A 27500-nucleotide genomic window follows, 5' to 3' on the forward strand; every position below is an offset into this window, starting at 1 on the left:
CACACACACACACACACACGTGCACACACACATACACACATACATTCACACACAGTCTTTCTCTCCCCCCTCACACACGGAGTTAAGCTAGGGGCGAAATAACGTCTGTGATATTGATGTTTCTCTTCTCTTTGAAAAGCTGTCCTCGGTCTGAAGCTGTATAATTAGAACTTTCAGCGTGAATATTAACGAGGCATACATTACGTTTTATGTTGTAGCTGTTGTTAGCATGCACCTCTGATTTACATATGAGAATTGGAAGCTTTCAGAATTTTTCAGAGTTTTCTGACCCAAAAAGATGTCCTAGATACATCAGCATCAACATCGGAGACATCAAACCCACACAGCACAAAAACACGATTTTATATTTTGAGAGCTCTGTCACGCATATAAATTATTATTAGAATTGTTAGCATTGTTAATATCATTTCGAAAGAAAGTTGCGTGTTATTGCTGTTTCTTGATATGCAGTTTTAGTACTGATTAAATTGAATTCTGTTTTATTTGTACTTCCATATATTTTAATGCAATTATGATTTTCACATGATGATTATAGAATTCATACTTTATACTTAATATGGTTTTTTTTTTAACCTTTAACAGTAGGCAGGTATCTAAAAAAAAAAAAAAAAAAAACATCAAAAAAAACCCAAAAAAACAAGGCCAGCAAAAAGAGCCTCACAAGATTCTGAGACTGTATGATTGCATTAATAGAATCATTTTAATTATATAATAGCGTTAATGGTATTGTAATAGCAAGGGGATCAGGAGTCCCACTATAGCTAGGGATGTTCACACTTAAGACATAAATGTGACGTTTATGGCTCTGACAGTTACGTTCGGGCTAGAACTGCATTATGTTCTGTAATAACTGTCTAATGCCTGTGGATACAACCGTTATGAGTTTTAATAAATGTGTAGAATAACTAAAATAAATGAAAAAAAAATGCTTGGTCACTAATGCATGGACTTCCCACTGGCCTTCAGTGTGAGAAGTTAGCCCCGCCTCACTAAATCCAAACCAGTAAAACCAGTTTAAAACAACGGCTGCTGTGCCAAGAGTCAAAAAACCAAAAATAATGTAAAGAAACAAACAAAGTTGACAAAGTGGAAATGTACAAACAAATGGGCGTGAGTATTTCAATGTTACAGTTTACTAATGAAGCGCGTACATTCCGTATAGTTTACTTAAATTTCCAAAATGAGCCCACTGCGGAAAAGTCTCACACATTGTCCTATCAAAGATGAGATTAAAGCAGATAGACGATTTTGGGCCAAGGGGTTAAAGTTTACCCCTTATAATTTCATCCTGCTGCGAGTCTGACCTTTAGTTGAACCTTAGTACTGTTTTATTCACATGCTCACACATTAATAATCTACCCAACGCATTTCTGTGAGCGCTATGAATGTAGATTCTCTCTCTCTCTGTCTTTCTCTCTCTCTCTCTCTCTCTCTCTCTCCTTCTGTCTGTTTGTCTCTCTCTCTCTCTCTCTCTCTCTCTCTCTCTGTCTGTCTGTCTCTCTCTCTCTCTCCACTCTGCCTGTGGTGGTGGGGGTTTTATGGGGAAAATTTGACATTCTGACAATAGACTGTGAAATACAGCAGGATCTGCTCTTTGCTCCAGAGGTGAAACATGTGCGCACGCACACTCACACACACACACACACACACACAGAACACTCATGCTAGTATTCATCTGGTCTTTCATCTGGGCTTTAGTGGATTATCTCAGTATTCCTATGTGCTAACAGGAAAATACCTTTATCTGAAACCTTCCTAACACTCCCTTTCAAACCACACAAGAAAAAAAAAATACTTTCAAAATATAATATTTCCAAGTAATTTTACCAGAATGTCTAATAATTTGTGATAAATGCCATTTGAATACAGAATACTGATATACTCTGGTCCATTCAACAGGCACGTTCCCATGTTATGGACAACCATCTCATAATAGCAGTAACGTACCTTCACTATTTATGACTACACACAACAATGAGAAGTTAGTGTCTTTTTGTTTATCACACGTTTTTACTCCCGACAGATACAACACGTTTTCTCTGAAAGCTCTAGTCACATGTCTAAGAGGATGCAGAAGCAGACGCAGGCCTGTGGAGTAAAATGTACGGCTCGTAAAACACGGTAATCTTGTCACAGCGTAAGGAGACAAAAAGTTCCAACGGCATTAAGTAGCGCCACAGAATCAATCGAAATTTTAATAGCATAAACCTTATTAAGTTTCAGTTTATTAAAAACCAAACCAGGCTTTGTTGTTAACTTTTCAGTTGCCTCAAACGTTTTTCTTTTCTTTTTTTTTTTAAATCATCTAACTGTCTGGGTTTTCAGAGCAGCCTCACGTGTCGATTTTTAAGCACCTCCATAAAAACTTATATGTTCATTTCCACGTTTAAGTTTTGTCAATTTACCTGTGGGTAATGCTGCCTTTCTATGTACACTGAGAGATCTGAGATCCCTAAAACTCTAATCTCTCCAGTCACAAGCTAACCGTGTTACTCTCCTACCCAGGACTTACCACGCACAATGTGAACTGCATGTGACTACGTTAACATATCACACCAGCCTCCGGTACCAGCCCTAATCCCCTAAAGTCACGAACTTGAGGAGAAAAAGAAAAAAAAAACGCTAACAATAAATGGGAAAGACGAGCCAATAGCTTTCCCTACTCCAGAACCCTGGTCATGTGAGTGAATGAGAAAGGGTTAGTGTTTTGAAACACACAGGCAAAAACATTCCAAACATTCTTCTGGTTGGGGTGGTAAGCTTGTTGGTCCTGAGACAAAGTCTTTGGCGCTGAAAAATGTTGGCATAACGTTTGCGTTTTGTGTTGCGTTTTCCGTATCGCGACAGGACGGTCCTGTGCCAGAGACACTGCGTGAATACGAATGGTTCATAAATGAAATTACGCATTCATATGTACTTCACATGTGCCTGACCTCAGTGGCTTCGAAAAAAAGCTTTTGGTCGCTGGAGATCTGAACTCAGGAGTGCTGAAATGTAGTCAGTTTGGAAACGTAAGTCGTTGCAGTGGGCACCAAATTTTTAGACTCTTTATAGACATAGAGAGAGACAGAGAGGCAGAGAGAAAGAAAGAGGGAGAGGGAGAGAGAGAGAGAGACAGACAGACAGACACAGAGGGAGAGTGAGAGTTAGAGTGAGAGAGGGAGAGACAGACAGACAGACAGAGAGAGAGAAAGAGAGAGAGCTAGAAAGAAAGAACTGGGTGACTTATCATGTGATGAGGAGAACTCAGCTCTGCAGGCGATACTGTATGCGGCGTGAACTGCTTCACTGACGATAGATGCCTTTAGATGCAAGGGAAACAAGAATGGTGAACAACAAATCTGTCATTATTATTTGAGTTTCCGCTGTGATTGTACTGGCAAAAGTTTCTCTATGGCCATAGAAATGACAGTAGAAAGCATCCATTAATGTCACCCTGTGGTAGCCACAACGATTTGGCCTTTATAAATGCAATCTCTAAAAAAAAACCATTTCCTTTGAACAACAAGACCATGCGAAAAAAAGGTTTGATTTTCCAAAAAAAAAAAAAAGTCAAACTCTAATGAATCTCACGCCACATCCTTTCAAAACATGCACATTTCTCAAAGAATGGGCTTTTCAATCCAAGTGCAACTCTTTCTTGCTCACAGTGTCAGGCCAGTAATGAAAGAGGGCAAAGTTACGCAATCAAACAATAATTGACGCTCTACTTTTATAAGGCAACTGGCAGGTCATCGTCTACAGGTCAGGCCCGCGGTTTCGTTGCTGCCGCTTCAAACACTCGAGCCTAACGCGTCCGTCTGACGTGGTCACAGTTCGGCCATAATTGTAACGGCAAGTCTCGCAGAGTGCGTGTGACATGCCGTCCAGGTCGTTCAGACGAATCCATGAAGCATTCCGCAGAGGCGTGCAACTTTTCCAGACGGGATGGATGGCCTACGGTGGACGACGACAATGTAAAGGGCATGACAAAATGTGAGAGAGACCCTCTCTCTCTCTTTTAGTCTCTCTCTCAGACTGCAGGACATCTTTACTTCAGTGTCTCGCACCGTCTCTGGAACCAACGCGCTTGCTCCCGTGGCCGACACACGCTCACGTACGGGGCACACAACACGCACGCACACGCACGCACACGCACACACACACACACACACAGACACACACTCCAATAAACAAGCGAGAGGACACCTCTGGACATTACCTCCCTGAGATTCATCAAACATGGAGATGCATTCTCTCAGAGGATTTATCCTGGTCATTCTCTTACACTTATCCAAAGCCCAAGGTATGGTATCTTCTTTTCTTCAAAGTATTTTGATGTAGTTTCAGTAAGAAAACAGGAAATTTGATTTTTCATATAACTAAAAATCAAAGTCAATTTTTTTTTTTGCTGAGTTGTTTTAGAAATGAACTCACAAAGCTCCAAACAATGACCAGAAGAGGATAAGTGACTCTCATCTAATGACCATAAACAAGATTATAAAGTATGAGCACGAGGATTAAAATTCAAATACAAAATTCTTTTTACAATAACAGTGACGGACTGTTATTACCCATATCAAGGTCAGATGTTAGATGTAAAAAACATGTATGGTTACAAAGGGATTGATCACATTATTTTGCTCTCTGTAATGTATCATGAGAGTCATACCACTTCAAAACGCTTAAAACCTACAGAAATAATACAGAGAGTGAGAGGGGAACAGAACAGTTGGGCAACTAGTCATTCCCTGTCAGTAGAGTTTGATGATATTTATGTAATATCAAATTAGTCTAATTGTTCTTGCTTGCAATATGTACAATGTTATAGTCAGTGCATGTGGCAATATTTGAGTGTGTTATAGCACGAATTTCTAATGCATACAAATGTGTGTGTTTGTGAAGCTTAGTATGTTTATGTCTCGGTCACTGATGTGACTTCAGCCTTTATATCTGTTTCAATGGTGTTAAAATGCCATCCAGTCTGGCTGATACTCAAAAACATAGATACACCTCCGTGGAGCTTGTGTTTGTAATCTGTCTCGTTTCATTCATGAAACCGCACAGATGATGCCCTTCCGTCCCTGTCCCCTGCACCTCAACCCCAGTTAGCTGGGCCCGAGCCAGCGTCCCCCAGTCTCGGGGAAGTGGAAGATGCTGTGAAGACCGCGTTTGAATTGGCAACGGAAGTCACCAGCGAGGACACCATCAGAGAAGCCTTTGAGCAAGCTGTGGATGAAATCAACGCGTCTCAGGAGGGTCTAGAGGAACAACCAGAAGGTGAAGATCAACCAGCGACGGAGGAAGTGCCGGCGGCTGCAGATGGTGCGTCCGAGGATGAGTCCGAGCTGACGGTGGAGGCCGTGGCCGCGAGACAATCTGAGCCTGTGGTGGTGACCACATCTGAACACACAGCTGAAGAGCATGACGGGGTAGTGGAGCCATTCACAGAATCAACTGAACCAGAAGTGGAGCAAGCAGAGGAAGAGTCTGTTCAGGAGGTTACTGAGCCGGTGCAGGAGTCAGTTGAAGAACCGGTGGAATCAGTTCCAGAGCCGGGAGATTCAGCGTCTGAGCCGGCTGAAGATTTGGTTCAGGAATCGGTAGAGTCAGTTCAGGAATCTGTTCAGGAACCTGTGGAGTCGATTGAAGAGCCGGTTCCAGAGGCAGAGGAGTCAGATCAAGAACCTGTCGAAACAGTCGAAGAACCGGCAGAGTCAGAACCGGCAGAGTCAGTGGAATCAATTTGGGAGTCCACAGAAACGCTTCAAGAACCACTAGAGACAATTGAAGAAGCAGCACAAGAAGAACCAGAAGAAACACTTAATCAGTTAATAGAGGAACCAGGAGAATCAATCGAGGAATCAGTTCAGGGTGGCTCTGAGGCAGTGGAAGAAGAAGAGTCCGAAGCAGAATCTGTGAGTGTGGTAGAAACAGCTCATGAGGCTGGGGAGAGTGTTCCAGATGAGAAACTCACTGTTGATGCTCAGCAGGAGGTGACCACAGAGACTGCAGCAGAACGTGGGGAAGAAGAAACAGGAGGAGCAACGGGAGCTGGGGGAATAGTTGTTGAATCTACTGAAGAAGAGACATCGGAACAGGGAGAGGGAGATATACAGACTGAAACGGAAAGAGAAATTGAAGAGGAAGTCACACTGACAGAGGGAGATAGTGAATCCATAGAAGAGGCTCCTGAGCTGCAAGCAGAACAGACCACAAAGACAGTGGAATCAGAACCAGAACCAGAACCAGAACCAGAGAATGTTCCAGAACCTAGTCCAGGGGATGGAGAGCAGGAACAGGAGGGGCAAGAATCAGTTACACAGGAGACTGCTGGGGGAGGTGTAATAGAGGAGGAAACAGGAGAGGAGATGAGGGGAGGAGATGAGGTAGAAGAAGAGCTTGGAACTGAAGAGGGAGAGCAAGAGGTCGTGAAGTCCGTAACAGAAGGAGAGGAGGTGCCTGAAGAGGGAGAAGCCGGACCAGAGACCACTGAGCCCAGTGACCCTGAGCAACCAGGTAAATGAGTCTATGCACCAACAGAGAAAACAAATATGACACAAAAACTCATAGTGACATCACTGATTTGAAAAGTCCCGACATGCAAAAAGTCTTGATATTTATTAACAACCTGAGAGTATTCAAAACAGCAGGACCTTTCAGTTAGACAAATAATTTGGGCCAAACCACTGGACTTAACCATTAACTAGCAACTCTTCACAATAAACCGGACAATGAACACTTGCCCTCAAACAAGGAAACAGACCCCATTCACACACACACACACACACACACACGCAAACACTTTTTTTTTTCTCCTTATTACATCCGAACTAACATTTCACCTCTGGCTGATGTCTTTGCATCATTCATTCGGAGTTACATGCAGTGTTAAACAGTGGCTTGCTGTTCCAACGCTAATGGTCTTTTCTTTCAGTTCATGCCTACCCAACCCCAAACTCACATTATCAAGCACAGATTCAGCACACCATAGTCACTCTCTGCCCTACAGGCACTCTATATTCCATCACTGAAAAAACAGCACACTATCTCTGACAATGCTTGTGTCTACGAGCAACAACTGTCTCTGAGGAATATCCCATTGATCTCGTGATCTCTGGAGGGAAAAAACGCGGTGCTGTGTTTTCTTTTCGTTTTATTTCTTTATTTTTTTGGTATATATTTTTCATAGATTATATTTTTATTGATATACAGCGCGAGAGCTAAAACGGTTACTAACGAAAACAACAGTCAGAAGTTCAACTGTCAGAACATCAAACGCCAGACGTGCAGTTCGGAAATTTTGGGGCGAGAGATTATTTTATTTTTTTTTTTATAACAACCCCCTCCCCCCATCCCCCCACCCCCAAAAATACTCATAAAACTAAATACCGACACAAGTTGAAATGTTGTCGGTGATGAGCTACTGGCCTACTCACTGAAAATTCCCTCCTTCTCCTCTGACCTACTTCATGTAACAAACATGCTCTACAGAGACTAACAAAAATCATAAACCAGAAATAACAGCATCAGAAGTAGACTTTCAGGAGAAAAGCCACATTTGCAATACAAAGTCATGGTGACAGACCTCCTCTGGCATCTATACAAGGAGCTCTACTGCAGCGTATAGAACTCCGCATAGAATTCTTTGAAAGAACACAAAGCTGTTCCGCGGAATTAACGCTACTAAACACATACCTCGTGAGATAACCATGACAGCAAATAGATTCTAATGTGAAAAGCTCATAGACCTCTATACAGAAAACTGCTGTACTATATGAAACGCAGCATAAAACCCTTAGAACCAGGAGACACAGAAGTAAGACAAAGAACAGTGACCCCTATTCTAATACTCTGGAATCCACGCAGAACGCAATGGTAGGATAGAGTGGAGCCCAACTACAACACATAGATCTGCCCACTTAGCCTCTCTGAACTCACAGAACATGCTGAACCCGGTTCGCTAGTTAATAATGCTCTATGGCTGTAACACACATGTGTGTATGTGCTTTCCAGAGCTTTGTTTTAAATTCCATACATCTTCACGAGGAGAAGACTCATTCACACCAACATTCTAAATGTCTAACCCCGTGTCATGCTAGGGGCTGCCACGGAAACCGAGGGCCTGGTGGAGTCCCAGGGTCCCACCGCGGCAGAGCCCAGCGTGACGGATGAAGAGACCGTCGAAGAGAATGAGATCAGCTCCTCTAAGGGCTCGACACTGGAGCAGCAGCCCGAGCCAGGTGTGCCGACACTGGGCAATGCTCTGGAGGAGATCCCCCTGACTCCCACACTGGGTGCTGGGCAAGAAGACTCCAACCAGTCGGTGGAGCAATCGAGTGACGTAAAAGGCAATTCTATCGGCTTTCTTCTTCCTCTGTACCCTCCCCTTTACTCATAACTGAGCTCATTCTTCTAATTCACACTAAATATCTGTTCCATGTATGAGTATGGTACCATCTTGGGAAGAGTTAATGATTATAAGGCTTTAACAGCGACTCTGTTAACCAGTTCTGAAAGGTTATGGGTATGTTGCAGTTTGGTAGTTTTAGAGAATGTGTGAACCCATTGCGAAGGTTTTAGGGTGAGGTAGTGTTAATGAGTGTGTTAACTCCTTGTGAAGGGTTAGAGTTGTTAAATGTGTGGAAAGGGTCAGGGTTTGGGCTTGTGGACAATGGGGCTGAGGTGTTGGGTTAATCTAGAGCCTGACTGTGAAATTCTCCATCTGGAAGACAGCACTATCAAAGGATTTTGTTCAGGTCCTGACACAATGAATTCAATATTCCAAAACTCCTGAAGACCTAGATTAGGTAGTGAGGTCCCTCAGCAGGAGGGTTCTCCCCTGCTTGATGCTGAGTGTTGTAATAAACTTGTGATTCTCTCTCTCTGTCTCTCTCTGTCCCTCTATCTTTCTCTCTGTCTCTCTCTCAACTATAGAATCTGGTTCTGTAGGACAGGAGGCATGGAAGATTGGAGCTATCGCAGCTGCATTTTTCCTCATTCTTCAAACCGTTGTCACTATCGTTTACATTCTCAAGTGTAAAAGAAAGCCAAACAGGTGGGCAGAGCGATGAGTTTGTGCTGTATATCAGTCCATGGCTTAGGTCTGTGAATGTATTACCTCTAACATATGTGTGTGTGTGTGTGTGTGTGTGGGTGGGTGTGTTTGGTTACAGTGTGTCAGCTCCAGAGAGAGTGTGTGAGGAGGGCACAGGAGGTTCAGAACACGGAGCAGCCAACACTGACACAACCATACCGGCCGACGAACAGTAAGCAGAAACCCACCCACGATCTGATGCTTTACATAAAGACAACAGGCGACAATTTGTTTGGAACATTTTTTGGAATAACATGATTATTTGTGTGTGTGTGTGTGCGTGTGCGCGTGCGTGTGCGTGTGTGTGTTTAACAGCACTACAGTAGACGACCTTACAGAGCTCTCACAAATGCAGCAGGATGAAGTGCCCATGACAGACATACAACTGGACTCTACAGAAGAGCCAGTCAACGGCAAGAACCAAGCACAAGAACTTAGAACCTCAGTTCTCTAAGACAAACGGAAATCGATAGAACCTCTAAAATTCTTTCATTTGTTCTTAGTAACCTCCAGAGTAGGCCTTTTTGATCAGTTAAGTAGAGCTCTGTGTGTGTGTGTGTGTGTGTGTGTGTGTGTGTGTGTGTGTGTGTGTGTGTGTGCGCCTGTGTGTGCGTGTGCGTGTGTGTGTGTGTGTGTGTGTGTGTGTGGGTGGTAGTTCACCAAGGTAAGTCTCTAATGAGGTAGAACCATTTGAATGGTCTCTGTTGACACCAGCTGCACATCAAGCAAACTTTAACTAGAACAAGTTTATTTCGTCCTAATACTTACAGTAGACTTATACTATATCTCAATGTGTCTGAAGTCATGTTTCTTTCATTTTGGTAAAGAAAAAACAATCCAATTTTCACCATAATTCATGTCCAGTTGTCTTACTTGCATTTAATGTCCTGTTTAATGTATGTGTGTTAAGCTTTTGACATTTTCTGTAATAAATGTGTACATTTCACATGTTCAGGATTAAACAAAATTTTAAATGTGACGTGTGTTCTCCCTTACAATTTGTTCAGTCTCCTCTTAACTTTTAGATGTAGCCTTTTGGTAGTACTACCACAACACTCTGCTTCTCTCTCTCTCTCTCTCTCTCCTTCCCTTGCTCTGTTATTCTCTCCCCTCTCTCTCTCTCTCTCTTTCTCTCTCTCTTTCTTTCTCTCTCCCTCACCTCCTCTCTCTCTCTCTCTCTCCTTCCCTTGCTCTGTTATTCTCTCCCCTGTCCCTCTCTCTCTCTCTCTCTCTCTCTCTCTCTCTCTCTCTCTCTCCTTCCCTTGCTCTGTTATTCTCTCCCCTCTCTCTCTCTCTCTCTGTGTGTGTGTGTGATGGTGGGAGATGTAGAGTATGTGCCCACTGGCTGCCGATCACGAGGGAATTAGACAGATGAAGAGGTCATGAGGGCTAGAGGTATTTAAGAACCGTCAAAAGGAAGAAAAGATGTGAGAGAGCGAAAGAGAGAGAGAGAGAGAGAGTGAGGAGGTGAGGGAGAGAGAAAGAAAGAGAGAGAGAAAGAGAGAGAGAGAGGGAGACAACGGATGAAATCAGGTACAGACATCACACAATTGTATTGTGTTACATTATAACACTATGTGACAATTTCCTCAGTAAAAAATAATAATGATAATGATAATAATAAGTTGTTATTGGTTGATGGGTGTTTTGGGAGAAAATACTAGATATACGTTCATGAGATCTAATGGTATTTTTGCTGTGTGTATTTGGGAAAAACTTTCATAAAGTATTTAAATGCTTGGTGAAAAAAAAAAAAAGAAGAAGAAGAAAAAAAGAAAAAGACAAGAAAAGAAACCCTTAAGAGATTTTTTAAGAGCTTGTTTATCTTCTTTTTGGTAATGTTTATATTTTCACATAAGACATATCATGTTTCCCTGGCAACCTGAGCTGCATGAAAATGAGGAGCTTGGTTGAGACTTTATAAATCCTTTCCTTGAAAACATCGCAAGATGCAATTTTACTTTTGCAGCTGAAAAAAGATCAGAAATGTTTACACATTTTAATTTGTACGTGCGTTTGAATGCAGCTTTTTTTGCCTTTGTTTGGGTGTGTCTGGGTATGTTTAAGGGCATGTGGAATCTTTAATATAACAGTAATAACAGAAGAGACCTGTATGTATCATGTTATTTTAATATTGTATATATTGACATAATCAGCATATCGACATATACAGCACAGCATAAATTTTAATACATTATTAATTTTCCTCAGATAAATGGAAAAAAAAATGTTTATTGAAAGTCTTTTTTTCTGTGGAAGTTTATGAAGCAGCAAGTCTTTACTTACTTGGACATCTTTGGTGTAGTCAGTCCAATGGGTGAAGGAGAGGAAGAATCATGTAAATACATGTTAGTTTTAATGATAAACACAGCCCAGTTGGCTAAATATTCACCAGCATGTAGATACATTATTAAAAATAAATAGTTTGCCTTATGCCTAAGGAGGTTCCAGATGAAGTGAAGAATTGAGCTAACAGGTGGTGACAGAGTGAGGAGTAACCAGATAAAAGGGCTTTTTTTCTTTTTTTTGGCTTTGGCTTATTTGTAAAATAAGATTCCTGTTTTAAGACTGAAATGAAATGTACAAATGCATTCATACAGAGTAGCTTAAAAATCTCTAAGCAACACAGCTAAAACACTGTAAGTTAAAATGCTACAGGAATATATAAAAATCACATGTGTTGACAGATACATACAATGTGTGTGTGTGTGTGTGTGTGTGTGTTTGTGTGTGTGTATGTTTTATGCTCCTCAGTATGTGGCGGAGTGTGTTTGCAGTGTGCGTGTGTCTCGCGTTAGCAGAAGCACAGTTTCCGCGGGAATGCATGACCACTGCGGGTCTACGCTCAGGTGAGTGCTGTCCGTCCCCCAGCGGGCTGGCCAACGACGCATGCGGCTCCAGCACTGGGCGGGGCCAGTGCGTGTCCATTGTGGCAGATCGACGCCCTCACGGGCCACAGTACCCTCACGACGGTCGAGACGATCGCGAGCGTTGGCCACTGCGTTTCTTTAACCGAACCTGCCGGTGCAATGGGAATTTCACTGGGTATAACTGTGGACGCTGTAGGCATGGATTCACTGGTGTGAACTGTGACCAGAGAGTAAATGTGGGTAAGTGAAAACACACACACACACACACACACACACACACACACACACACACACACACACACACACACACAGACACACACACACACACACACACACACACTCATCAGATGCTGTTCAAACAAATGTTTGAAGTATTGAGTTCTGTCCTAGTACTCCTACATGTCTCCTTTACCTTGTGTTGCTTTCTACTTGCTACAAAAGCAGAGTTCTGACAGGATCCAGAACTAAAGTTCTAACAAGACTCAGAGGGCTGATGTGAATGGCAAACATCACACGAATGGCATACAGACTTTTCATCCAAACCGCCATTTTTCCTGTGCATTAAGGGAGCAAGGTGGCAGGGAAAGAGAGGAAGAGAGTGGAAGAGAGTTGAGACAGGGCCTCTCAAACGCTTATCTGTGAATTTAGGAATTATTTAATCATTGTGGAATTATTTGATTCCCTGCATCATATACAACAACACATACATCACATACACAATCATTTCAACTGTCTAAAATGTATCAGATCAGAAATTCAGCCTTTGGGTTTTTAAGCAGAGCTGCACTGTATGCATTTGATGAATGAAGAGCGTTTGAGTTAGGATGACGTCTCTGTGTTGGTCTAGTGCGTCGTAACATCATGCAGATGAGTGCGGAGGAGAAGAGAGCGTTTGTCAACGCCCTGGATCAGGCCAAGAGGACCATCCATCCCGACGTGGTCATATGCACACGCCGTTACCAGGACCTGTTCGGGCCGGACGGAAACACGGTCCAGTTTGAGAACATAACCATCTACAACTTGTTTGTTTGGACTCACTACTACTCGGTCAGCAAGACCTTCATGGGCCCGGGCCAGCCGAGCTTTGGTGGCGTCGACTTTTCACACGAGGGACCAGGATTTATCACCTGGCATAGATTTCACCTGTTACAACTGGAGAGAGACATGCAGGTAATTGAGAGATTAGCCAATCAGATACAAGTATTTGAAGTATCCACTTGACACATGAACTCTACCTGAAATATCAATCCATGTATATTATACAAATTTATTTGTCTGCCTCTGCCCAAGAAACAGTGTGTGTTTGTGTGTGTGTGTGTGTGTGTGTGTGTGTAGGACATGCTTCAGGATCCAACGTTTGCCCTGCCGTACTGGAACTTCGCCATCGGTGGCAGTGAATGCGACATCTGCACTGATGACTTACTGGGAGCCCGGAGCAGTTTTGACATCAACAGCATCAGCACCAATTCAGTGTTCTCCCAGTGGAGGGTCATCTGTGAGAGTGTGGAAGACTATGACACACTGGGCACCATCTGCAACAGTGAGACTGTCTCTCTATCTCTCACACACACACGCATATGCACACACACACACACACACGCGCACACACGCGCACACACGCGCACACACACGCACGCACACACATACACACGCATACACACACACACACACACACACACACACACATGCACACGCACACACACACACACACACCCGCACACACACACAAACGCACACACACACACACACACGCACACACACACACACACACAAACAATGAGAGTTATGAGGAATGAATGGTCCAAGGTCTGGTGGAATCATATGACTGAAGCTACAGTGAGTCTTTCCCTTACAAGGACTTTTCCGTCTTAAGCTAGCTCAGAAGTTTAAGAGGATTAGTGCGAACAAGCAGCCTGTGAATAACCTAAGTGTGTGCGTGTGTGTGTGTACTCTGTGTGTGTACTCTGTGTGTGTCTATTTAATCACTCTTCCCTCTCTCGGCGGGTGTAGGTTCAGAGAGCAGTCCAATTAGGCGTAACCCAGCTGGTAACGTGGCTCGGCCCATGGTGCAGAGGCTGCCGGAACCCCAAGACGTAGTCGACTGCCTGGAGCTGAACACCTTCGACACGCCACCCTTTTACTCAACATCATCAGAGAGCTTTAGGAACACTATAGAGGGTAACACACACACACAAACACACACCTTGTACAGTTTAAGTTATGTTATTACAGTACATATTATAGTAAGTTACCATTTTGGCTGATACTTTGTGTGTTTCTCCCTTTTTTTTTTTGATGTAAAGGTTACAGCTCCCCCCAGGGCACCTATGACCCTGTGGTGCGGAGCCTACATAACCTGGCTCACCTGTTCCTAAACGGAACCGGCGGCCAGACACACCTGTCTCCCAATGACCCCGTCTTTGTCCTGCTACACACCTTCACTGACGCCATCTTCGATGAGTGGCTGAGACGTCACACCCCAGGTAACTCACGACCCGTTCCTCCGTAAACCTGAATCCCTTGTGCAAATTTCGCATACACACACACACACGGATACAAATGCACTGTATTTTGCCATTTTTATTTGTGTTACAGGAACTATAGCATACCCAGAAGAGAACGCTCCCATCGGTCACAATCGAGAGTTCAACATGGTGCCGTTCTGGCCGCCAGTCACAAACGCTGACGTGTTTGTCCCCGCCCCTGACAACCTGGGATACACCTATGAGGTTCAGTGGCCCAGTGAGTGACAGCTCTTCACACTCATAGATAACATGATCGTTCCAATCTAACGTATTCAGCTGGTGCCTTAAGCCAGACATGAGTTCTCCAACTTACACTTGCTACACATCAAGTTCCGTATTTTTTTTTAGCGTTTTTTTAATGTGGCCTACCTCTGTTTCTCCACAGCACGCCCTTATACGCTCTCCGAGATCATCACCATAGCGATCGTTGCCGTAGTGTTGGTGGTGGCGATAGTGGGCGGAGTCATCGCGTGTGCCGTGCGGGCTCGCTCTTATAGTTCGATGGAGGGTCTGGAGCCGTTGCTGGGGGAACAGTTCCGCCGTTATTCAGAGGACGAAAGACGAGTCGACAAAACGCAGTCGGTGGTCTAAGCGACCGGTTTTAAATTTTATTTTATGGTTTGTTGTTTTTTTTTTTCACTCTGCGTTGCATGACGAAATATAAAAGATCCATAAAGCATTCATAAAGCAGTTATAAGCACTACACGACGGTTGCATAAAGTTTGAGAAAAAATGCAGGGGGTTCTTTGACATGTAGCATTGTTTTTTCCACATCTAATGTGTCATTTAGGTGTGATAACAATTTGTCTTAGGGGCCCGTTTCGTATAAGCACTTAATCAAATTCATATCTGCTTATTAATGCTTTATAAAGGCTATGAGTGCTCTAAGTATTTAAGTAACGTAACATAACAGACAATGTGTCCCTTTTTATATTACTGTTCCTGACACAATAAAGTTAAACTTTAACTAAACAGATATTGAGTTGTGTGATTTACTGACTGCCGGTGTAGTCAAATGTGTAAGAAGAGAAATTCAGTGTAGCAATATTACTGTTATTAATTAGTGAAAACCTGTTTGTTTATTTACCAAATATTCTCATGTTAACATCAAATAAAATTTGAGAAATGTTTTAAAAATACATTTCGATATACATTGTTTGAAATGAATAAGTCCCTGATTTCATTCTACTTGTTGAACTCCCTCCTGTGGTGAAATGTGGGATGGCCTGTACTGTAATAGCATAGTTTTGCCAGAAGGAGGCAACAGATTGCGATACCATGAACTGTTTTTTAAGATGTTCCAAGCACCAAAATGACTACCAGTGCCACTCAGCTAAAACATACTAATATATGTACAGATTTATTTCATAAGCAGGGGATGCTTATGCACACCAGAAGAGAGCAAAATTGCATTGCGACTGATCTGAGATCTGTCATTGGCACTCAATTACTGTTTGGATGTGTGGAAAAACTGGCTTTAATCAGGATGCACACAGAGCTTTACCTTCATTAAGAAACATTAAAAAAAAAAAAAAAAAACACAACACACTTAAACCTAAATGTTCTTTTTGAAAATGCTTTATTAAACTACCTTACCGCTATAAATACAATGCCAAAAAAAAAAAAAAAAGCCTTTCAAAACATCACATGATAGAAAATAGTTCAAACAGGTGTACAGATGAAATATTAAAAGCATATTTTGGCAAATAAGACAAGACCAAATAGTTTGGACATACTAGACCTCCTCAGATAACCACACCTTGTTCGTTTGTTTTAAGTAGAAAAAGACATCGACGTTTTTCAAGTGTAGAAAAAAAAGAAGAAAAAAAAACTACAAATGTAGTGTTGATGAAATGATCGCGCATGTAAGCAAGTTTGTTGTTAATGGATGCCATATCAGTCTGTACTGGCCGGTTGGCAAACACATACCCAATGCATGGCATCATTTCAACCATCTGCCAAATACATATAAGAACAAAACCGTAGAAATTCGTTGTGAAGGCTGAAACACCATTGAGCACTTTGGCAAAAAAAAAATCTTTTTTTCTTTCTTTCGTTTTTCTTTCTTTTTTTTTTTTTTTTTTTTACAGTTTATCTTTTAAACTCTACAGAGTGTGCATATAAAGAAAAGAAAATGTTTTCTCTTAAAATATATTATAGCATTTCTTTTTACTTCATACACAACAACATGTAATGAATATATTAAATACATCCTGACTGTTTTTCTTAATATCATAATAACACAAGCTAAAGGACTACAGTAGAGAAACTCTTCTCAAACAGAACTCAACACACAGAAATGGAAATACACACGCGTACACACACACACACACACACACACACACACAGTAACACACTGGAGTCAGTATGGTCAGAATGCTAAAGTCTATGTGAGTGCTTGGAGATGTGTGTGTTTGTGTGTATGTGTACATGTATGAACGTTGCGTGTGTGTGTGCGTGTGTGTTTGTGTAACTGTCTGTAGATGTAGCCTCAGTTTGAGTCTCATTAACCCACTGAATCCTGATCTCTGCCTTAGCATAACTATTATGGATGATGTCATCATACACTCTACCAGTCCAATCCCAATACACAACAACAACAACAACAAAAGTAAAAATAACTCACATAAAATTATTCCATACCCTACCCTTCTGTATAAGAGAAGAGAAGAGAAGAGACGAGAAGAGAAAAACAGTGTCCAGTATATGAGAATAAGGCTAACTTAATATAGGACACACTTCAGTTTACACAAAGGAAACCACACTACACCCAACACTCATTTGAGGGGCGCAGCGGTGACCTACAGAAGTGTTGGAAAAGGCATCATTGGTGAAATACACAGGTCACAGACATGTCACAGTGGTGACATTCAGCCGTCATAGGACAGAGATGTTATACATATACATCTATGAGATGGAATATGACTGGCATATAGGTTGTTTTTTTTTTTTTTTTTAGAGAAGGCTTGGTGAAACATACATTAGATCTCAGAGGGCATTAGAGTATCCTGTCTAACAAAAAAAAAAAAAAAATAAAGCAATAAAGAGAGAAACTGCAGGGTTCTGTAATGTGCATTCTGGCTCCAGTTTGGTCCGGTTAGGTCCAGTTCAGTTCAGTCCTGATCCAGGAGAGTCCAGATCCACAACTAACCAAATAAAACCCATTAAAGGACTGCATATTACTTCCGAGAAAATATACGAATATGACTTCAAAACATACACACGCTCATCTACACAATCAAGTGGTCATAAAACAAAATTTAAAAATAAAAACACACACAAACACCCAAAACACACACACACACACAAAACACAGTATGTTAAACTACGCCTTCATGTGGTCGCTATGACTACCAACATCTTCATCTGGTGGGTTTAAATAACTACATATAAATGAGTTGGCTTTAAATAACATGAATATTCAGGTCGCGAGAGTAATTTCTCACTCCTCGAAATATTTTTGTAATTTTTTTTTTTTAAGTGCAGCAAAGTTGACCAATGAGACACTGCCAACCACAGTTCAATACCACTAAATCTGTGACAGAATTTAAACAAACAAACAAACAAACAAGAACAATTGCAGAATGAGTAAGAGAAAAACACTACATCAAAAAGAAAAAAAAAAGTTGGTTCAGAAATCGTGATAAAAGCAGTGTAGGACCCGACTGAAATCCAAATGAATGATCTAAGAAAAAAAAAAAATCGAAAATGTCAGAGAATAAAGACAACAATAAAAAGTTCTGGCATGAAATAAAAAGCCTCTGTCATATTTGTTCGTCTGAGGAAAGGCAGGCTCATAGCGCATACGTTGGAGACAGACCTAACCTGATTTCAAGACACAAGAAAGTGATGCAAACAAACCATTTTCCAAAAAAAAAAAAAAAAAAAGAAAAGAAAAGAAAAGTCCTTAACTGTATGGACATCGTTTCTAAGCCTATGTTTGTCACTCTGTGACTGCTGACGAGACAAGAACTGCTAGGAGCAAGTCAGAGAGAATGAAAAATCAACCTTTCGCTGAAACGGCTTCCCGTTAAACGCATTAGCCAACTAGCAGTCACTGCATCCAAGCATGTTAAAACGTTGTGGTCGGTTGTGTCACCTGTATAAGTTTTTCCAGTTGTACATATCAGCATAACTTCAATTCAGCTCCATGTGGCACAAACAGTCGGGATGAGACGGATGGTATCACAGCACGTTCTTTGTTTTATGCCAGTTCTTGTGAATTAGACGTCATTTTCAATGTTTGTTTAAATAAGACAACAGTTGGTCGTTTGTGTTTTGTACATGGCATTTTGCATGCTCTTCTTTAAAATAGAAGGCCTCTTTAAGCTACTTTGATAGGAAAAAAAACTATATTTCAAAAACCTTCATCCCACACTTACACAGGACACAAAAACATTAGAATGACTTAATAACATCAGCAGAAATAACCAGACTCAAACAAATGCGTGTTTTAGGCATCCTCACTCCAAACTGGGAGTAAAAAAAAAAAAACAGATGGACGGACAGAGAATTCCAGCTTACTTTTTTTTTTTTCTTTTTTTTTCGCCGTGAAGTAAAATACTTTAAACCTTGTTTGTTTAAAATCGGTTTTAAATACAATGCTTTCATACAACACTTTAAAATATTTCTTTTCTCTTCAGTGGTCACTTTAATATTTCTGCTCAGCAGTTCCTTATCTAACTGTTTTTCTTTTCTTTTGCCCCCCCACCCCCCACCAGAAACAAACTCAAAACTAAAAAGAAGACAATTAACAGTATTAAATATTCTGTTCAGGTCTCCATAAATACTACAATGTTCCTTCAGTGTTCCTGTTACCATGGTGGCAGAGGAGTGACATGTATTAAACATTAATGGAGTGGTGACGTCCCTAGCAGACGATGACGACACTTCACTAGGTACTAAATGTATGTTTAAAGGTGGAGATATCAGGTTTGGGTGTTGGAGGAGTCGTGGAGTGTACACTTGAGGCGAGGTTTAGAGGAGTTGGAGGTTGGGTCGGCTCAGTTAATCTCGCACAGTAGATATCACAAACAGTAGGGCTGAGAAGTGAACATTGTTTTCCTGGGTAGGGTTGAACGAAGGAGGCCTGGAACCCCCCTCCCCTCCCCACACCTCAATATGTCTTTCTCTCTCACTCTTTCTTTTCAATCTCTCTGAAGACTCCGCTCAGAGAGACAATGGCTCAGGCTGGACTGGGACGGGTCAGTAGGTCTGGTAGACGTCGTGAATAGGCACCTGGAAAGTGGCGGCGGGGAAAGCTTGGGGGACGTAGCCGGCGTAGCCCCCGTAGGCCGCCGCGGCCACGGCTGCGTTCTTCTGCAGCGCCGCCAATGCGGCCGTGTTGGCGTGAGCAGCAATGGGCACGTATCCAGTGCCATAGAGACTGGCGGCCGCGGGGATACGCTGCACGTTATGCGCCATGGCGTACACAGGAGTGATAGGACGACCCTGAGACGGAGAGAGAGGCGCGGGGAAAAAGAGAGAAACGGAAATGTTTTAACACGTTGTCGTGGTTGTTATCAAACGCTCTCGTCACAGGCGTGGTGGTGCAATTACCACTACACAGGATGAATATGTCAGTGCGTGATTAGCATATATAGGCTATAGTCTGTGACTATATTAGCATATTATTAGAATGTTTTGAAAAGTTTATGTCTAATGCTTGTCATGTGATTAGCATGTATTTACAGTGTGATTATTTTGCATTCTGTGTGTATATTTGGCATAAATTTGGTAAAGTGGAGCATGTAGTAGGATGGCCACTGAGCTAAAGCATAATCTTTTTTTTTTCAAAAACAGCTATTATTTATGTAACTGATATATGAATCTTCAATGCACAAGAGTCAACGATCAATTCTCATTGCCTTTTGGAAATATTTGTCATTAATATACTTTGTAAAGCAGTTTTAATCCTGATTTTTAATACTTTTGTAGTATCTGTGAAGTATTCATAATCTTATGTTTTGCCTTAATCTTCCGAAATCAAACAGTGGTACATTTAATCACTGCTTTTTTTCACTGTAGGTGAAAAAAAGTGTAAAATCATCAAGCTTAAAAAAATAGCAATGTCATATAATCTCAGACGCACTTGACGATGAAAATTCAAGTGGAGCTAGCTACTTGGCTTATGTTTGTTTTCTGAAACGCATAACGCAAATATTGCTGTCCTTGGTCAAGGTCTTAGTGTTTCTTGTGATCAAGCATTAAGCAGCTAGCTGGCTAGCCTTCACTCACAAACTACTGGTACTCGCTTGAGCTATGCTAACTGACATTTTATGTTTAAGTTTAGCACATTTAGTTAGCATTCATTTCCTTTGGGGGGGGGGGGGGGGGGGGGGGGGGGGGGGGGGGGTGTCTCAGAGAATATCCTATGGATCCTCTGTGCTTTTTTTAAATTGTTTTTTCTAATGCAGGCTGGTACCTGGAAGGGTGGAGGTGTTGAAACAGCAGGAATAACTGCAGCAGTGGCAGGAGCAGCGGTGTGTTCGTGTTGTAGCGCGATTGGGTTTATCAGATGCTCCACCGAGGGCATCTTCCCCTCCTCCATCAGCTTAGCAGTTGGAGGTGGTGCTGAAAACACTGGATACTGTGCACCCAGAGTTGGTAAGGCCACTAGACACATACACACAAGCATGTAAACAAACACGTTAGCATGCACAGACGTAAAAATCAGCTATGTATCTAAATGTGCTTAAACTGAATTACATAGTTTCAGAATGTAATGAGATATCGTTTTTTTTTATTATGTTAATAAAGATTGCACAATGCTAGGACAAACTGTTGCTATCAAAACCGGCAGAGTGAGAAAACGAGTCAATGGGGTGTTGGTTGGTGGGAGGAGGTGTGAATATATGGAGTGACAGAAGAGTGGATGATGAAAAGGAAAAAAGAAGAATGTTCCACGGACGACGCAGATGTGTGGCCAACCAGAACTCCTTAACTGTCTTCTTCTCGTCTATCTATTCTCTTTTTTCTGTTATTTGGACGTTTATCTTTTAAAGACAGACAGCCGTTGTTCTTCTTGACATAAACCAAAAATTCTTGCCTTTTTGTAAAGGAGGGAGGGGTGAAAAGGAGAGAAAGATAGACTTGAATAACCTGTATTTTGGCAAGTGTATGACTCGGCTTAATAGGAAACCCACACACACGTGTACACACGCACACACATCTCATTGTTTTCAAAGACAAAGCCCCTTTTCATTCTCTAAGTTAATTCTGATTGGGGATCAGTAGGTTTGGATGACGCAAATCAGCCTGTAATTCAGCTGAGTCTGATCCATTCCGGAACACTGAACTCATTTACCCAACGGATCCCAGATCAGGCTCCTACTGGATCACATTAAAAAACACAAAACAGCAATCTACACATCTGCTGATTACGCAAATGAAGAGTTTTAAATGTGATTCATAGGTGGAGAAAGAATAAAGCATCATAAGAGAGAAATCACATTAATGGAAAAGAATAGAGGTGGGGTATACAGTCCCAGTGACGCTATAGCTCTATTCAACTCCAGACCAGAAGGGGGCAGCATTTTTTTGTTGTTCTTATGCTTTCTGCTGAACTCACATTGTTACCAGTCACATATCACTCTCAAACTTTGTTGATGCCAGTTAGGTTTTTGTTGTTGTTGTTGTTGTTGTTAAAACATCAAACTTTTTGTCCATCTTTTCTAAACTTAATTCATTTGAATGCTATCTTGAACCAGTGCTTGCCCCTGCAGATTTTGAATTGAGTAGAGCTGCATGTGTGTGTCTGTGTGTCGTAGGGGGCATCATTGTGTATGTGTGGTGTATTATTGTCCATGTCTCATACTGACTTGTGCCTGGTTTGATGCCAACTGGATTGACTGCTGCCAGTTCCAGGCTAGGCATTAGCTCGTAGGGTTTTTCCGGTAGTTTGGTCTTGCCTTCATGGTACCTGCTGTAAATGCCTCTGCCAGCAGAGTAACCACCCAGGTAAGAGCCCCGTGGCCCCAGGCCCCTATTACCAGCCCCTGCACGACCACGCCCTCTTACAGAACCTGCTTGAAATACAAAGCACAAGGGCTTTTGTTCAGTTTTTGAAGTTTAGTGAATGCCATTAAGTACTATTTAAACTCTAACCTACACTGGGAGTTGTGAACTTTCTATCACTACAATATAGGGGGCGCTGTTTTAAAAACTTAGAAGTAAAGGACATTGACTACATAGATATGGTTGGTACTGACTGAATACTTAGGTAAAGGGGTGCTTTTTAAATACTGAATGATTGGGAGTGTTGTTTAAGCACCAAGACATCCGTGGTATTTTTCAGATTACGAAGAAAGCGTACTTCTGAAACAGGTCTACAGGTGGCGCTGCATAAATATTGAGATATAGGTGGACCAGTAGATTTCAATGGAATATAGAGCACTGTTATGTAGTAAGTTAAATGTTTAAACTGTTTAAACACTGAGGTGTGCACAAGGCATATCATTTTCAGTTTTTAGCGTAAGTTTAAGCTTTCTTGTAAAAATCAATCCTTGTATTTGTTGAAAGGGCAGTTTGATTTAAATGGGTTTTTGCCTGAATTTGATGTCTTTCAAGTAAACCGTTGCAGGGTTTTAGTACAAGATAATCATGACCAGATGGGGTTATTGAAAGGCCATATTGCAATTTGTTGGGTAGTACAGGAATCTATTTTTCTGATATACATTTTTTTTGAGGGGGGGGGGGGTCTAAAACTAGATGAGTTCAGATCATTTTAAAATACAAAGAAGGGGACCTTGTTTAAATTAAATTACTAGACTAAAATATTGCCAGTATTATTTAAGTATTAAGATGAAGATATGAATGTGGAGACAAAGACGGTTTTGTCACATTGATATGTAGAGATCACAGCTGATGCTGCCATCCAGAAGTCCTGTCTGAATATTTAAACATGGGGGTGTGGTGATCTCCATTATTCGTAAGTGACTCATTGTTTCAGAGTTTTTTGTTTCAACATGTTATGTGTAAGAGTCCATGTGTGCTTTTAGTGATGTTAATGTTTGTTTGAAGCTCATCATCTATATGCTAGCCAATCGATTTTTACGTGGACTGAATATTTCTGCTAGTTAGGTTGTTTCTCAGTAGCACTTAGGTTGAATGACTCGTAGTTCTCCTCATTTGTGTGTGATTTGTGCACTGTTTCTGATTTCGGATTCTGCGTTTCTGATTATGGATTATGCGTTTTTTTTAAGTAGTTATAAAACCAGATGGTTGAGGGGAAGTGTAGTTCAGAAGGCATTAAAGTGAAGATGTCACAAGATATGGGAGTGGTTACATCTCATTAACATAAAGGATGACCATATATGGACTTGACTGAATGTGAGTTAAAGTCATATATGGAATGGATTGAGAAAATTAATGAAGATATGAAATCAGATCCCTCTTTCTCACAGTAAACAGCAATGAAAATGATCTGAGATATTTTGAAAACCTCTTACAACCGACCCAAAACCACAGAACATCAATTATTTGTGATAGTGGGTTCAGAAAAGTCTCCAGTAGATTAGATTCCCCCATAAGTCCATCAGATGTTACTGAAAGTCTCCAGTAAATTTAGGATGATTTCTCTTTTGTTTCTTCAACTAAAATTGTAGTTGTATCACTGGTAAAATGATATATGATTGTTTTCACAATAAAGACTATCCACTAATAACCCTGAATAGCAATCATTCCCCCCCCTCCCAGGAAATGTTTGATTTGAGAAAGAAACTTAAGGTAAGTGCCAACCTTTCACAAAGTAATCCCGGTTAGGTCCGATGAGTGTGTTGTAGGGGTATCCGTAATAGGTCAGTGTATATGGGTCACACTGATAGACGTAGCTTTGTTGTGTGCTGTCGCTTGGCGCAGCAGCAGCAGCAGAGCCTTTGGCGGCTTTCTGGTATCTTGTGTATTGCTCTTTATCGACCGGTTTAGCCAGGGTCACCTCGATGCAGGAGCCTTCGATCTCCGTACCGTTAAGGTTCTCCATGGCCACTACGGCGTCGTCTCGGCTGATGAAGTGGACGAAGGCATAGTCTCGGATCTTTTTAACTCGTTCGACGCAGCCAGGATTGAACTGGCTGAAAGTCTGGCGCAAGGTCTCCTCGCTGGTCTCCATCATCAGATTCCTCACGTAGAGGATCTTCACCGTTTCCATGATGTCTTCATCAACGTCGATCTCAGGTTCTGCCCAGTCCACTGCGATCTGGTGACCCCACAGCTTAAAAAAAATAAATAAATAACACACACAAATATAGCATTTAACAGCCATATCTTACTGCCACATACACACACACATACAAAACATATATCTTCTTGATACACACACTTTTGTTATTGCGCGTTGTTATTGCGCGTTGTTATTGCGCGTTGCTTACCTGTATGCGCCCAGGCATGAGTTTCCGTCTTGCCATGGCAGCAGCTCTATGGGATTCATACTCTACAAAGGCAAAGCCACGATTCTTCATCTTATCAGCAGCGCTTGCGTACACGATCACGTCCAGGACGCCTTCGGTGACCTTGGAAACCTCCTCGAGGATCTCCTCTCGTTTCTTGGTTTTGGGGATCCCTCCGATGAAGAGGCGACAGTTGTCCACGCTTCCGCAGACTCCCAGCAGCCTCCCTGGTCGAACCTCGTAGTTATTGAGCTCCCGTACGGCACGTTTGGCCTCGTGTTTCTGTGTGTACATGACGAAGGCGTAGCCGCGGTTCTTGCCGTCAAAGTCCATCATCAATCGCATCTCGTAGATCCGGCCGACCGTCTCGAAAACCGGCACCAGCTCATCCTCGTAGACGTCCCGCGGGATTTTCCCTACGAAGATCTCGCATCCGCGCGGAGGGGGCGGGCCTTGCCAGCCAGGGGGCGGGCCATATTTTCGCTGCCCGTTTTCTTGCACCATTCCGTAGCCTGTCCGTTCCATCAGAGCCAATAGTGCTGCTTCGTTTGGAGCCCCAGCCACACCCTCTGGGACTTTGGAAGGGCTGTGGTGAAGGGAGTGCGCGGGGGCAGACTTAGAATTGGAGGAGGGACTGGGGTTACTCATGGCGACGGCAGAGGCAGAGTCTTCTGCTGTCATTATGATACAAGCGTCCAATCAAATATAGGGCCTGAGGAAAGAGGGAGAAAATGTAATATTCTTTAAATAGTATGAACAAATGCGACAATTTTACTTAAAATTAACTTTTATTTTGTTATGTGTTTTACCAGCATCACCTTGAAGAATGAACATTATCAATTTTCATTAACAAAGTTGATAATGTTCATTTCAGCAATTGTTGTTTTTCTTGGATTTTGGAAAGATACAGAAGAACTGCAATCAGAGAGTGAACTGAGAAAATGTGATTTTTTAATTATTTTCGATAAAATCTGCTATTCGGATTGATAATAATTTGAAGTGAGAAACTAAAAGTGCCAGACACATTTCCTGTTACTGGTCTGTGTGTACATGTGTTTACAGTCACCAGTAGAGGGAGTTCATTCCATATCAGTGTACCTTACACCTGTCATCTTTCTCTCTCTCTCTCTCTCTCTCTCTCTCTGTCACACACAAACACACGCACATATACATGTACACACATATACACGCACAAGAAAATCCTTTTCTGCACTTAAGCCTCCCAAATAAAAACCAGCTTATCCTCATTTACATTCTCCATCAGAAACAAAATCTCTAAACAGCACAAATTGTTCAGACCTGATTTACCTCTAAGTAATCAGGACGGGGAAAAAACCACTCACACACCGGCAAATACACAAACAGACACTATATCCTACAAAACTATTCAAACACTCTGATGGTCTGATTCAAAGACTGTTCCAGTCGTTTTAACAGACACTGTTCTCTGAACTTTGATACTAGGCTGGAGGGTGAAACAGTTGGGTTGCTTGGTGACAGCACCCTGGAAACCCACACACAGTGTACTGACCAAACGATCCACGCAAAGCTCGGAAAACACACACACACACACACACATACACACACAGAAACTGTTTGTCAGGTGGATTGCTAACTTTTCCCAAGTCATAACAGAGCCATAAACATTAAGATTGGCTAACTTGGTGTAAAGGTCATTAATTAGTCATCGTCTCTGAACTACTAGGTTTAAATCTGCTCTCACCAACACACACACGCACACACACAAATGCACAGTACCTACGTATTTGAAGCAGGCAGGTTTCATTCCAAGTTCTCCGAAGTCCACTATGTGAGCATGTGACAAGCATTGGGGAAACATGCGACTCAGCAAAGCAGCTCTAAACCTCAGTCACACACACACACACACGCGCGCGCTTCCTCATAAGCAATACTCTTACACACACACACACACACACACACACACACAAACACACACACAAAATCAGGACAAAACTTGGCTCAAAGCCAGGCAGAAACAGGAAGTGAGATGGAAAGAAACTGCTTGACCAATCAGGGACCCAGCCAGGCTGGTTTATCCAATCAGACATCTCTGACTGGGCCTAATGTTGAGACATCTTTCAAATATGAATAGAACACAAAAAGTCAAGGTTCACTTTAGTTGTCACAATACAATTTCTATAAAGGAAATTTTGTTCTTTCCCTTTGTCCCTTGCTAAGCTAGGCAATGCTATAAATGGCATTTGTGTGTGTGTGTGTGTGTGGGTGTGTGTGTGTGAGTGTGTGAAATGTGTTGCATGAATCAATTGGGAGCACAGTTCAGAAGAAAGGTGAAATGACAAGGAATTCCAACAGAGGTTGTGTAAGTCTCAAAAAAAAAAAAAAAAGATTCCTTTCTCAAAGACTCAGACGCAGAGTTTTATCACAAAAAGCATGTGATAGGTGTATAGATCACATAAAAGACTAAATGTAGGCCAAATACACAGGTAACTGCTAATGAAAAAAAATGCCTATAAAAAGTAACATTGTAAGGTTGTGGGCTGCTAGAATACTCTCAATGCTACTTGGCTTTAATCCTGATGAGTTTCTGGAACTTTCTTGTGGGATTGCGATGCTAATCAGTTACAAGAAATTTCATCATTTG

The 27500-nt window shown here is 41.9% G+C and overlaps 2 protein-coding genes across 2 annotated transcripts in view; one reads left to right on the top strand and one right to left on the bottom strand.

The window, feature by feature from the left end:
* The first annotated feature begins 11852 nt into the window (after positions 1–11852).
* LOC115824024 (5,6-dihydroxyindole-2-carboxylic acid oxidase-like) lies at positions 11853–15083 on the top strand. Its single transcript, XM_030788100.1, has 7 exons — positions 11853–12207; positions 12815–13137; positions 13303–13507; positions 13978–14145; positions 14271–14450; positions 14563–14709; positions 14878–15083. Exons 1-7 carry the CDS (start codon positions 11853–11855, stop codon positions 15081–15083), a joined length of 1584 nt encoding a protein of 527 aa, XP_030643960.1.
* A 4610-nt stretch (positions 15084–19693) lies between these two features.
* rbm47 (RNA binding motif protein 47) overlaps positions 19694–27500 on the bottom strand; it is a 14357-nt gene continuing 6550 nt past the window's right edge. The window contains exons 2-6 of the mRNA XM_030788027.1: positions 24860–25589; positions 24231–24702; positions 22313–22519; positions 20917–21107; positions 19694–19943 (exon numbers count right to left, since the gene is read on the bottom strand). Of these exons, the coding sequence (XP_030643887.1) occupies positions 19698–19943; positions 20917–21107; positions 22313–22519; positions 24231–24702; positions 24860–25558 (1815 nt within the window). The 5' untranslated portion in view covers positions 25559–25589 and the 3' untranslated portion in view covers positions 19694–19697. The remainder of the gene's footprint in view (positions 19944–20916; positions 21108–22312; positions 22520–24230; positions 24703–24859; positions 25590–27500) is intronic.

Source organism: Chanos chanos, chromosome 11 (genome assembly GCF_902362185.1).
Source record: "Chanos chanos chromosome 11, fChaCha1.1, whole genome shotgun sequence".
In the NCBI taxonomy this organism is placed as follows: Eukaryota; Metazoa; Chordata; class Actinopteri; order Gonorynchiformes; family Chanidae; genus Chanos; species Chanos chanos.

Excerpts from the sequence above, each read along its gene's own strand:
- LOC115824024 (XM_030788100.1), top strand. The coding sequence starts at position 11,853 with ATGTGGCGGAGTGTGTTTGCAGTGTGCGTGTGTCTCGCGTTAGCAGAA. Across the intron at positions 12,208-12,814 it reads TGACCAGAGAGTAAATGTGG|TGCGTCGTAACATCATGCAG; the intron begins GTAAGTGAAAAC and ends GTGTTGGTCTAG. Across the intron at positions 13,508-13,977 it reads ACTGGGCACCATCTGCAACA|GTTCAGAGAGCAGTCCAATT; the intron begins GTGAGACTGTCT and ends CGGCGGGTGTAG.